Below are 13,748 nucleotides of genomic sequence, written 5' to 3'. Positions count from 1 at the left end.
GCCGGGCTAACACAGCTGGCAGCTGGACAAGGTCTGATTCTGTCCCTCATAATCAAGGGTTGGGATGGGCTGTTGCAGTAGGAGTGAGACAACCACCAGCCACTCCTGCAGCAGGATGGGGCCAGGGCCAAGGCCAAATGGGAGCTGTAGGGGAGGTGAAAGTAAGTGGGTGCGCCCGAGTGCACAGTTCTGGTAATAGCTGGCTGGGGTGCGCTGCTCTGCAGGAGGCAGCCAGGCAAATTAAAAGAGGCTGATAGAGCGGCATGCCCCAGCCGGCTATTGCCAGAGCGCAGCTCATTCTTACCAGAACTGTGCACTAGTGGTAACCAATAAGTCACCCACAGCTCGATTATTGCCCACCATTACGGTGCAATCCAGAGCCCAGTGCAACAGAGGCACCTGTATCTGCCCACACAAATTAAAGGTTAGGAACATACACATATGGTATAGCCTATAAATATGTGACATAACCCATGGTGCAATTCCACCAATGGTACTATGGTGCAGTCCACCACCACAGTTGGCCCACAGTGTCACAATTTGCAGACACAGTATCACATTTCCCACACTATGTTGATTAATTGACTGCTGGAAATGGGGGGTCAGGTCAGTGGTAGGAGACTTAAATCTTTATTGGTTAGATTCTGACTATACTCTTGGGTTTTTGTTTTGATCCATCAAACAGCAAATTGCTAGACTGATGGAAATAGCAAGGGAGAAGCAGGCAGCTGAGATGAAGGCACTGAAGGAATCCTCAGAAAGGTAAACTCTGATCATTTGAATAACAAGGCAATAATAGATAGTATAGCACTTGATTGGTAGAGCACAATACTATCGTGCAAAATGGGGAACTATGACTTATCCAAGTACCATGGCAAAGATGAGAGGAGAATTCTGGTGTCCTGACTTCCAGAATGCTGCTGTATGTTGCATGTTGGAGCACAGTATCCATGCAGTTAGAGCTGCTTTAACTAGCCAACACACAATTTTATATGGATAGCAGCTTGGAATATTGTACAACATGTAAAACTGTCTATAAGCTGATTGCAGTTTGTGGATCTAGGCACATGTGCATTGCCATACCAAATCAGACCAGCGACTTCCTACTCTGGAGTTCTTTCTCTAATAGTGTCCAGTGCCAAATGTATGAGAGAAAGCTGTGGAAAAGGCCACAAAATACTTTTTTTAACTTACAGTCCCGTGGCACCTTAAAGACTAACAAAAATACAGTAAAACTCCAGTTGTCCGGCATCCAGTGGTCCGGCACTCCTGCTAGTCCGGCACCACCTGGAACCTGGAAGTGCTCCAGGCAGCCGGACAATTGGAGCTGCTCTGCCCTGGGCTTCCCCGAGTCAGCCGCTGGTCAGTTTCAGCAGCGGCTGACTTGAGGAAGTCTGGGGCAGAACAGCTGGGGTGCTGCTGGGTTGGTACCATAGAGCCGAGGGGCGGCGCTACGGGACCAACGCGGTCGCATCCCAGCTGCTCTGCCCTGGGCTTCCCCAAGTCAGCTGCTGGTCAGTTTCAGCAGTGGCTGATTTGGGGATGCCTGGGGCAGAGCAGCTGGAGTGCTGCTGGGGTGGTCCCACAGTGCCGTCCCCCCCCTTTCCCTCCAACCCCACCCCACCCCTCTCATAGCCCCCCCTTCTGGTAGTCCGGTATATCTGATAATCCCTTGGGTCCTAAAGGTGCTGGATTATCGGAAGTTTACTGTATATAGTATCATGAACACCTTAGAGACTAACTCACAAAACCCACAAAAGCTCATTGTACTATTTTATATATATAGAGAGAGTGCTTTTTTGTTTAAAAAAAAAAAAAAAAAAAAAAAAAAAGTGCCGGTACTCCAGGGGAAAAGGTGTTGATCTCTGACTGGAGGTGCCGGTACTGTGTACCAGGCAGTACCATCACAAAAAAAGCACTGTGTGTGTGTGTGTGTGTGTGTATATGTATATATATATATATATATATATATATATATACACACACACACCTATATGTGTGTGTGTGTGTGTGTGTGTGTGTATACACACACACACACATATATATATATATATAATTTTGTTATATATATATATATATATATATATATATATATATTAATTGTTAGGTGCAAAAGCACCACAGGACTACTTGCTGTTTTCAGAGTTACAAACAACCAAGGATTGTGGTAGATTCTCCATTATTTGCAATTATTAAATCAAGCTTGCATATTCTTTTTAGAGACCTGCTACACTTCAAAATGAATTATCTTAAGATGTTCTCTGGCCTGAGTAATACAGGACATCAGACTACATGATCATAATATTCCCTTCTAGCCTTGGGATCTGAATTTACAGAGTAAGATGCTCAGAGGAGAAATCACTTCCTACCTCAGACAGTCAATGGTTGGCTTGTGTCCTGTCACATGAAGATTTATATACCTTCTGTTTTATCCTATTCAATGTAATTGAAGCTATTTGCATTGTCAATATAAATGTCTGACTACTACTAAGTTCTTGGCTCAGATAGTCTCTTGTAGAAATGAATTCCATAGGTTAATAATTATGTTATGTAGAAAGTGTTTTCATTTACCAAGTTTAAATTGACTGCCTTTCAGTTTCACAGAAATACATCCAGATCTTTTTCATGAGTGGTAATGGTTAAGTTAGAACCTAAGTTCTCGCTAAGCTGAGCAGCCATGCAGCTACTTATTAAGCCTTGTGCAGGGGCTCAGGGCTGTGGTGGTGATAGACGCTTCTTCCCAAACTCCAGTCTGCTGTGATGAGGAGAGAGGTGCCTCTATCTGCTGGTGCCAGCGCTGAACTGCCATGTACCTCTGCACGCTAGTCCTGATGCAGAGGTGTGGCAGCCAAGGAAGAGGTGCCTCTGCCTACCAGCCCCAGCGCAGAGCTGCACCAGACTTGCAGCAGCCAGGAAAGAGGTATCTCTTCCCTGGCCCCAGCCCATCTCTGGCACTGACCTACTGTGGCTGAGGGAGATGTGCCACTTCCCTGGCCCCCACCTAGCTTCACCTGGATATGCCAGGGCCATGGAGTGGTACCCCTCACTGGCCAGGCACTGCTGCAGCTATGGACCCCAAGATTCTGTGGTCAGAGAGGGCTAGAGGTAGTCGTCTCTTCCCAGGACAGCCTGCACCCCCTCCAAAGCCCTCATCTCCAGCCCCACCCTAGAGCCCTCACCCCCCAACTCCAACCCTCTGCTTGGGAACCTCATCCAGGCTCTTAAATCCTTGGCCCACTCTCCCACAACATATCATGTATATGTGGAATGAGTTTTGTGATGTGTCCCAATATGAACACACGCCCGCCATATTGGTGCACATAACAAAATTAATTCCACACGTGGACATAAAAAATTAAAGGGAACACTGGTTAGAACTCAACAACATGTACAAATCAATTGATGACTTCCACTGTGCATTATCTCACATTTTTCAACACTAAACTGTATCTGCTCTCTCTGAAGTTCTTTAGTCATTTTAGTCCTAATACATAATTTTGAGTCACATGCAAATGTTGCCAACTGTTCTCTATATTTTGCAGATCAACAATAAATATATTAAACAATGCTGGTTCTACTTCAGAACATTGGGACACCCAATTCTTAATATTTAAAAAATTAATCATTAACTATTTATTCTGGTTATTTCTGTCTCTTAGCTAGTTTCTTATTTGTTTCCCTCTTATCCTATGACAACATAATTTCTATAGCTCTCTTTTTGAGTGACTTTGTTAAAGCTTTTTGAAAATGCAAATAATACCAACCAGTTCTCCTTTATCTGCTATTTTGTTGACATACAAAATTTGTTTTAGTATATTAGAAAGGAACCATTTTCTTATGCAATAGCCATGTACATCTAGATGTTCTCTATTTCTGATTTTAACTAAAATTGCCAAGCAATTTTCCTAGAACAAAAGTAAAACTCACAGGCCTCTAATTTCTAACATCAGCACAGTGATTATTAAAAGATGGGCATGATGTTTGTTATCCTCAAGACCTCTGATAAAGTAGCTGGGTTTAATGGGAAATTGCACATTTTAGGCTATATCTACAGGATCTTTTGAAAAATTGCCCCGTTGTTGGAAAAAACACATCTAAACCGTTGTTTGTTTCGAAATGGCACTTGTTCGAAACAGCGCCAGGATGCGATTATGCAAATGAAGTGTGGGCTATTTAAATCCCCGCTTTATTTGCACTTTCAATGTGTCTAATTTACATCTCTCTCCCGACGGAGGGGTGTCGTTTAGACACACCCTTAGTGACAAGCTCAGACATTTCTTTCTAATGGGTCTTTGTCTTTCTTGGATGAATACCATCTTGACCTGGAGAATGTTTGCTTTTGAGCAAAATGTGCCCTAGTGGGTCTGCAAGACCCATCAGTTCATTTGCATGTTTCCTATTTCTGAAATTCTTTAAGAATTTCCTGTTATTTGTTTTTGTCTTTGCTATTTGCTCTTCAATTCCCTGAGCCTTCCTAATTTCCATTTCATATCTTTTCTGCTATAGGTTATGCTCCTTTCTATTACCTTCATATGGGCTGGATTTTAATTTTTTCAAGGATACCTGTTTGGCTCAAATAACCTCTTTTAACTTTCCCATATAATCATACCAAGCCTTCCTTTTTACTTAGGGTTTTGAGTAATTTCTGTGACTGTTATCAATATTCTCACAAAACAAGTGTAGCAATGCATTAGAGCATTCAGAGAAGATACAATCCCTATATAATGTATGTGTGTATTGTGTCCTAGACAGCTGAGATCACTCACCTCGGGCAAGGAACTTTTTAAATCCAATAAACAAAGGGTCTTATTTTAGATCTCTTCTTAAAATTTCCCTTGCTACCAGGTTTGCCTTTCTTGAATGAAAAGCTCTCCAAGCTATGTGTATATAGAAATGAGTTGTTCATATATAGAAAGAGTTGGTCCTGTCATTCATGACATCTTCATCTCTGCAGTGATACTAAAGAGTTAAAGAAGAAACTAGAGGCAAAAAGACTGGACCGAATCCAAGCCATGATCAAGAGCACCAGTGACAAGACTGCTCAGGAGAGGTATTGGACAGCTATCCTAGGCTTAGTCTGCACAAAACAGAGAGAGATCCCAGGCGGGGAACTTTAAATTGGGCTTGGAAGGCAAACCCATATGCCTTACTCCCTTATCAGCCTAATATAGGGTAACATCACAGGATGGTATTGCTCCAGCTGATGTAATTGATTTGGTCTGACTTCATGTGGACAGGATCTCCACTCCTCTGTGTATTGCCATCACCTTCTGGTAAACAGGCACACATGATCTGAGAGGCCAAAATAAATGCAATAGTAAAAGTGTTACTGCAGTCTGTACTTGGCTCTCGCACTGTTCTGCAGGGCCTTCCACACACGTAATGGTATACAGGAAGATCAGCTCCACCTAGTACAGCCTTACATGGTTTGATCCTGAAAGGAGCTGACCACCTGCAATTCCTTTTGAAGATTGTAGGATCTGTGAGTGCTCAACAGATCTCAAAAATTGAGCCCAAAGAGTCTATATGAACTGCCCCCCAAGGTCATTGTAAATGGATGAAAGCTTTCTGCTGTAGTTCTTAAGCCTGAAAACCTTGATTAGAGCAGTGTTGCTTGCACAGAGGAGAATCTCTCTATGGATCCTATCACAAATTGGTATGGTTGGTATCTTCATCTGGTGTTTTCCACTAGCCTAAAGGTGCTGCTCTCTTATTTGTCCTAGTCTCTCACTCATTAATATAGCAAAGAAGCCTCAAGATCTTCCAGCTATTTCAATTTTGCAGCTGAGGGCTGGGAATGCAACCTTTTCCTAACACTCCTTTCCTCCACATGCACTTTGGTGGCAAAGAACATCTGAGTAGACACAAAAGAATCTCTTCCATAAAGCCTCTCTTTAGAGCCTATTTATGAGCATCTATTATTCATCTCAATTAAGATACAAATGCAAGTTTGAGACTCATAACCTTAGTAAGGTACTTTGGATGATCGTTAGCTTGAACATATGTTATGTGCCACCTTCCTTTATACTCTATGGCTACGTCTACATTGGCAAGATTTTGCGCAAATACTTTTAACGCAAAAGTTTTTGCGTTCAAGTATTTGCGCAAGAGAGCATCCACACTGGCATGTGCTTTTGCGCAAGAGATGTGTTTTTGCACAAAAGCATCCGTGCCAGTGTAGACGCTCTCTTGCGAAAGAAAGCTCCGATGGCCATTTTAGCCATGGGGCTTTCTTGAGCAAGAAATTCATGTTACCAGTCTACACTGCCCTGTTGCGCAAGAATGTTTATTCCTGAGTGGGAGCATCATAGTTCTTGCGCAAGAAGCCCTGATTTCACACAATAGAACGTCAGTGTTCTTGCGCAAGAACTCCCGGCCAGTGTAGAATGTACCAATGTAGACACAGCCTATATGTTACAATAATTTTCTGTGTTCTTTATTTGCCTGTTTATCAAATTGGTGCTTCCACTACCACATTTATACAGCGTGAAATATCCTTCAAGGCTATAAATGCAGTTCTGTCTTTCTCTTTGGACACCAGCAGCCCGGTCTTAAACATGAACATTTATGGTAATTTTACTGACATTGACTAACTAGCACCTTGGATAAAGATAACAGATAAACAGGATGTACTATAATAATACCTGCTGTTGTTGTATTTTTAAAGATTAAAGAGAGAAATAAATAATTCCCATATTCAAGAAGCGGTGCCAAAGATCAAACAGGTAAGTGTCATTTTTGTTCTCTCCAAGATGGTGGTTCCTTGCATATATACCACGTGTGCATCACTGGTTTGTGCATTCAGTTCTCTGAAGGTGTGTCTAGACTACAGGGTTTTGTTGACACAAGAGGACTTTTGTCGACAAAACTCAGCAGTTTTGTCGATGGCTGTAAACCTCATTCTACGAGGAATAACACCTTTTGTCAACAGAGTTCTGTCGACAGAAGGCGTTATTGCATCTACTCTGTCATTTGCGTCTACACTGTCACGTCGACAAAGTGGCTTGCTTTGTCAACAGAACTAGATGTAGTCTAGAAGCTTTTTGTCAACAGAAGCTTTGTCAACAGTATCTGTCGACAGAAGCCTGTAGTCTAGACGTACCCTGAGATACTTAGTCCCTACTGCACTGGATCCACGAGATATATGCAACTCCACATCTTTAGTGAGTATGTTTTCTGTGATAGTGTGAAGACAGCTACAGTCATGGATTAAAGGTCCTGTCAGCTGAAGACAATACATAGCAAAAGAGATTTCTTCAAGTCTCTGCAAGGCCAACTTGTAGGATGCTGTAGGAAAAACAAATTTTAGTAGGTGTATTCAGAGACATGGCTTTATGTCCCAGTATCACTGGGATGAGTCATTTGCTTAAAGCTAATCATGGGTATAAACCTGAGGCCCTTCTGAGCACACTTTCTACAGTAGATGGAGGAGCAATGGTTTGATGAACAGATACAGCCATGGTATACAGTATGAGCTCATGCAATGATCTCCCTGTCATTATAGGTCATCGCCAGCTTCTGAATCCATTAGCTGGCAGAAATAGCAGGGCTACAGGGGGATGTGACATGCCCTTTATAAGCATGTTACATGCAGCTTTAGCCCTACTGAATTTTCTCTGCAGTGTTTATATAGCTCCATTGAGAAATGCCTCTTAAAACTTAGATTTGTTTGTTTTTTAATTCCTTGAAGATGACAGAAAAGATGGAAAAGTATCAACAGATACTGGAAAAGAAGCAGTCAGATTGTCTAGAAAAGATCAAGGAGAAAGAAAGCCAGGTAACAACAAAGAAGAATCCAGGATTTAATATGATCATTTAGTTTTAGTAAATCCAGGACTTAATGTGAGACTTAGTCTTCTTTATGAACTTTCTTCTGATAATGCCACCCTGTAAAAATGTCAGTTTCATGTACACATGTTGCATATGATTAGTTCCCATTTCATACACATGCTGTGCAAATTGCAATGAAAAATGGTATGATTTGGAGGATATAGAACTCATCTCCAAGTCACTGCATAAGCTCCAACCTATGCAAGTTGGCAAAGACCAAAAACTGTTACCATCTGGAATGCTTCTTGGTAGCCTATGTGAAATGAGGTAGTGAGCATAGTTCAATTCTCAACACATTGTGGTACAAATAAAAATACAATTATAATTCACACTGCAATTAAAGTCCTCACCAGAGAAGTCTAAGCTATGGGCAATAAATAGCCCTCTCCCTCTGAGATGAGCTCCCCAAAACAGATTGTGAGATAGTGGGGTTCTGATGAGAAGTTTACACCATCACTGCCTTGAAGTATGTGTTGTGGCTAAAGAATGTCAGCCTCCACTGCTAAAAACCCAGCCCTCTCACCAGTACTAAATTCATTTTCAAATGAAGAAATCTATACAAACCCAGTTTGGATTGACCTTTACATTGCCACTCTCATGTTCTGAGTGTGATACCAAGACACATGCCTCATTTACTGAGTGACTAATTCCCTCCCCCCCCCCCCTTTGCAGCTCCACAAAGAGGCACTGGCAGAGTATGAGGATAAAGTGAAAACCCTTCACCTGGAGGTACAAGATTTGGCAAAGAACTGTATGAAAGTCTGCTTCCCTCTGGAGGCTAACATCAAGAAGGAAGAAGCTCTGAACACCAGCAATGAAGGCGAACTAGGGTATAAGGACCAACCAGAAGAAAAGACACCTGAAACTGAGGCATCAGGACTTGAGACATCCATGGCAGAGACCTCCATGGCTCAGATCCAAAAAATTGAGATATCTGACCAGAGTATGGAAAGTATATTTTGAGAGTTGTTTCTCCTAATCCTTATTCTGCTTCTGGGAGGTCATTTCCAACATTAATAGTATCTACAATAAAGTTATGGACATGAAATAAATGTAATCTACTCAGAAGACCATCCTTCCCAACCAGGGAGTTGTATGGGTTCCTGAAGTGCACCAGAAAGTTACTACTTTCTTCACTGTCCTTCAAAATGTGGAAAAGAAGATATTATAGGAAAGAGGTTTGATCTGTGGAAAACACTTTGTCTTCCACTCTGGCTGAGCAGCAGGTATTTCAGGAGCATGAGTGGCTCCATGACAGGTAATTCTGACACAGCCAATTTGTCTTCATTATCTCAAACTCCATCAAATGTATTGTTTTAGGAGGCCCTTCTGCAGACTAGGAGAGAGAGGTAATGTAACTTTAAGGAATCTCATGCCTTCAGTACACCATTTTCCCTCTTTTACAAAACAGTGGTGGCTCCATGGATTTCTTCCATCAGCAGAGGAAAGAAGAATCTTAGAGAGCATGATTCTGGTGTTCACACACCATTTTAGATAAATTGCAGTGGGAAAACTAGGAAATGGAAGGAGAGTACTCTACAGTCAGTTTTCTAAACTAAAAAAAAAATTAAACATCTTTTTTTCTAGTGTCTATTTTTCACTTCTGCTCTATCTTTAGGAAGCTGTTGATGCTACAGACAAGTTTTATAGGGCCCATTTAGACTTGGCTTGACCCTTCATAGAACATATAGACAGATAATCTGTAAGGGATCTCTAATACTCACTTGTAGAAATTATGCAGAAAAATGAAATTTCTCCCATTTGTTACTTCAAAATAACTAGAGAACTCCTCTCAAGTTATCTGTGGACAGTCCATAAAGTTTTCTACAGAGCCCCATCAACATTTTCTAATGAACCTACAATAACTTCACATTTGGGCCCCTTTCAGAAGCATACATTTGCCATAATCGAGTTAATCACTATCCAGTCACAATTTTGAAAGCTTTTAATTTATTTCAAGGGTAAATACACTGTTTCCTTAAATGTGCTTCGTAATGTAAGAACACCTGTTCCTGTGGTTTGCCTACCAAAAAGTACAGTAGTTTGATTCAAATCCTTTTATTATTTGGCAGCAGTACCAATTTATTACAACAAAAGATCTGCAAATTCACCAGCAGGGGGTGCAGTCTGAAGTACAGAATGGAAGGAATTGGGGATGAGAAACTCCTTCAGCACATACGCTACACAGGGGCTTGGCATGATTTTCTGCAAATGCTTTTAACGGAAAAGTTTTCCGTTAAAAGCATTTGCGGAAAAGAGCATCTAGATTGGCACGGATGCTTTTCCACAAAAGCACTTTTTGCGGAAAGGCGTCCGTGCCAATCTAGCCGCGCTTTTGCGCAAAACAAATCTGAGCTGTCTACACGGGCCCTTTGGCACAAAAGAAAAACAGAAGCTGCCATACTGTTTTCTGTAGAATGCATGAAACAAAGACAGAGTTCAAAGGTCCAAGCTTAGCATGAAATGGAGCAGCCTTAAGACTGATGCAAGTTATGCCCTTTGCCAATAACCCTAAAGGGCCACTCCAGCAGCGAAGCATTCCCTGCCTTGAGGGAATCCTCCTGTACTTAGATCTGCTACAGTTAGGGCAACTTTGTGATGCTAGAGGGCGGCAAACTGGAGCATTGGGGTCATTATTTCTATAAAAGTTTCCTCCTCTTGAAACTCCCTTTAGAATATTCTAGTAATAGAAGAACCAGTAAGAGAATATGCGCTTTACAGTGTGATTTGAAATACTTCTTTTATCCACTGGTAATCGGAACCTTTGGTCTTAACTTGCTAGGCAACACTAGTGCAAAGGAAGAGGTGTTCCTGATCAGAAAGATGCTACTTTTCCCCGTGCTCTATTTTTTGGTGATGTCACATGCCATTCCCAACCAAGTATTTACCATTGTAGAAATGTTCTTTCCGGCAGGCTTAGTTTTATTGGTTCTACAAAAAATGGTGGTTACTACAGTGAAGAATACATTACAATGTAGAAAAACATAAAATTAGCTCATATTTGGTACTACAGTGAAGAAGTTCTAAAGTTGGCTTAATGGCTGTGTACAGGAGTGAAAGTACCTTCTCTGTAGCATATTTGCATGAGATTGTTTTTTATTAAATAACAGGAGTGGGATTGTGTATTGTAAATTTGTGATGTATTTATTTTCTGGAAAATAAAACATTTCTATAAAATTTCTGAAGCATTTTTTTTTAAGTGTGGAGCAGGCTAGTGGGAATGGAATACAGGTATCTGATAACATGAACATTAAGCTTCCTTTGTTCTGTTATCTACATTCAAACCTTTTTTTCCCTGTTGCTGGCTGCAGCTGTTGACCCCATGTAAACTTTTTGCATAAATAAAGATTTAGTTAGGTGGAAAGATATTCTTAATGTAATGTTTCCCATGCATGTACTCTTTCCCAGATAGCAATGGTCCAGTGACTTCCATACTTTATTGCTAACTGTTTACATTAAAGCAATTTATACTACTAGAATGCCATTCCTGCCCCTTAAACTAAGGGCACAGGGTTACCCTCACCTATTTCTTCCAGCACCGTGCCGTCTTGAGTCCTTCTCATGAACCTGAGTTAGAAGAGAATGCTGACAGAGATGCACCGTTCCACTTAATTAAAAGACGCAGTTCCAGCTGGAGAGGGCATCCCAGAGTTTGGAGAATGTTCACAATCTGGATCCAAATTCTGTCTCTTGGGTTCATCTCTAGTTATATGGAAGAAACAAAAAGGGATTCTCAAGTGACAGAAGGAGCTTTCTATTGATAGGCCTACAGAAATGTCTGTAGCAGCAATATTCATCATGGTGAAGCTGGAAATGTGCTGCAATTGGTCGATACCAAATCTAACAAAACTCAGCTCAGTTGACTTTGTCACAGTGTGTGTCAAACAGAAGTAGACTTAAAGAGTTAGACAAAAAAACCGTCAGTGTCAACTATACTGAAATCACTGCTCTTCACTGCATGTTCACTACCAGCTACATGATATGTGTGGGTGCATTAGGTATATACACAGCTGGTCAGCTCAACCATAGCAAAAAATAAATCTAGTTTACAGTTCTTAGAGTCCCTTCCCTGGATCACAGCCAGGCCTGTCCAGAACCAGCACCTCATTTATCACAGAACCAGCTCTCATGTACATTCTATCTGAAATCATCTACAAATGCAGCTGCATCACTACACAAATCATCTTTTTTTTTAATACTAGATTTTGCTAGATGGCAACTATCTCCACTGTATGGTCCAGTTCATGAATAGCAACAGTCCTCGAGCCAAAGTGGACTGTGGAAGGTAGACTTTTTGGTTTGCAGGCCCAAATGTGTAAAAAAAAAATTGTCCTTTCCATTTAAACAGGCCTATTTCTATAGCCAAACATTTCAGCCAACAAATAGAATCACACCACTCTAAGATTTCATTGTACTGGTATTTTGCATAAACAAAATTAATTCTGACTTACTTCAGTGGCTTGTAAAGTAAGGATGTTAAATATTGCTTAGCTGACTAGTTGAGTAGTCGATGGAATTTCCATCTACTACTTGACTAGTCGATAGGCTCTTGTCTAGTCAATACTACTTGACTAGTCGATAGCCCGGCAGAGGCTCTTGTACATTTCAAAGGAGGAATGCGAAACTCTGTATGCAGCCCATAGTCAGGGGGAAGTCCCACTGACTCCGGGCTGAACGTACTATGCCAGCTTCGAAATATACAAGAGACCTCAGTGGGAGGCTCTTGTGCATTTCAAATCCGCAGCACAGCATGAAGTCCAGCGTCAGCAGGGACCTCAGAGGGGATTTGAAATGCCACGCGGAGCAGGGGTCAGCTGATCCCAGGCTCCCCATGGCATTTCAGCAGAACCCAGGATCAGCTGGGGACTTCTCAGCTGACCCCAAGTTTCATGCGGCATTTCCCCAGAACCCGGAGGCAGCTGGGGAGTCCCCAGCTGATCCTGGGCTCCACAGCGCCACTTTGAAATGCCGCCTTGGTGCTTCAAAGGGGCAACGCCACACAGCTGAGCCCGGGCTCAGCTGTGTGGTGCTATCTCTTTGAAGTACCCCCTTTCTCCTGCTCTGCTGCTTCTATTTCATAGATGAATTGACTAGTCCTTAACAGCCTTTTTTGTAAAAAAGGCATAATTATTTGTCCCATTTGTTCTTCCTTGCATCAGCTTCTCTTACCAGCAAATATAGCCTTAGATTCAGAATTGCAGGCTCCTAACTGAAATCCAATTAATAAACAGTTCACTAAATCATGAGATAAGTTTTTCTGCTGCTAGGTTATGAGTATTAAGATATTATGCTTACGTCAGTTACTGAGACGTGGTTACTTTTTAATCAGATACATTGACAATATCTACAGTGTGTACAACCTTGCTACTTTTATTTCAACTGTAATGTTTTTGTTACTAGTATCTCATTTATTTATAAATAAAAATACTAATTGTATTTTATTGTGTGCTGGATGTGTAAGTCAACATGATATCCATGATATTCCCTTCAGAAGGTTCCTAAGACATCTGGTTTAACTATGTGCAAATCATACCAATGATGTGGGGTGGTTATACTCCCATTAACATGAATTCTGCAGACATAGGATCAGTTTGTGAGGATGTTAAATATTGAGTAATTTACTAGTCAAGTAGCCAATGGAATTTCCATTGCCTAGTCGATAGGCACGTCGGCATTCTTCCTTTCATTATACAAGAGCCCCCGCTGTGGCTCTTGTACATTTCAAAGGAGGAATGCGGAACTCCACATGAAGCCCGGGGCCAACGGGAGTCCCACTGACTCCGGGCTGCATGTGAGTGTGCCAGCTTTGAAATGTACAAGAGTCCCCAGCAGAAGCTGTTGTGCATTTCAAAGCGGAAGCACCCTCATGGAGCCCGGAGTCAACAGGGGACTCAGAGTCCCCTGCTGTCCGCAGGCTC

General features: G+C 41.7%; 1 protein-coding gene across 1 annotated transcript in view; it reads left to right on the top strand.

The window, feature by feature from the left end:
- Positions 1 to 11,542, top strand: part of PLCB2 (phospholipase C beta 2) — a 78,525-nt gene extending 66,983 nt beyond the window's left edge. Inside the window, exons 28-32 of the mRNA XM_006128653.4 lie at positions 686 to 762; positions 4,955 to 5,050; positions 6,668 to 6,725; positions 7,691 to 7,777; positions 8,503 to 11,542. Coding sequence (XP_006128715.2) covers positions 686 to 762; positions 4,955 to 5,050; positions 6,668 to 6,725; positions 7,691 to 7,777; positions 8,503 to 8,793 — 609 coding nt within the window. The 3' untranslated portion in view covers positions 8,794 to 11,542. The remainder of the gene's footprint in view (positions 1 to 685; positions 763 to 4,954; positions 5,051 to 6,667; positions 6,726 to 7,690; positions 7,778 to 8,502) is intronic.
- Positions 11,543 to 13,748: the final 2,206 nt, after the last annotated feature.

The sequence above is a fragment of the Pelodiscus sinensis genome, chromosome 4 (genome assembly GCF_049634645.1).
Source record: "Pelodiscus sinensis isolate JC-2024 chromosome 4, ASM4963464v1, whole genome shotgun sequence".
Taxonomy (NCBI): domain Eukaryota; kingdom Metazoa; phylum Chordata; order Testudines; family Trionychidae; genus Pelodiscus; species Pelodiscus sinensis.
The sequence above is the reverse complement of the archived record's forward strand: the minus strand, read 5'-3'. Positions and strand labels throughout refer to the sequence as shown.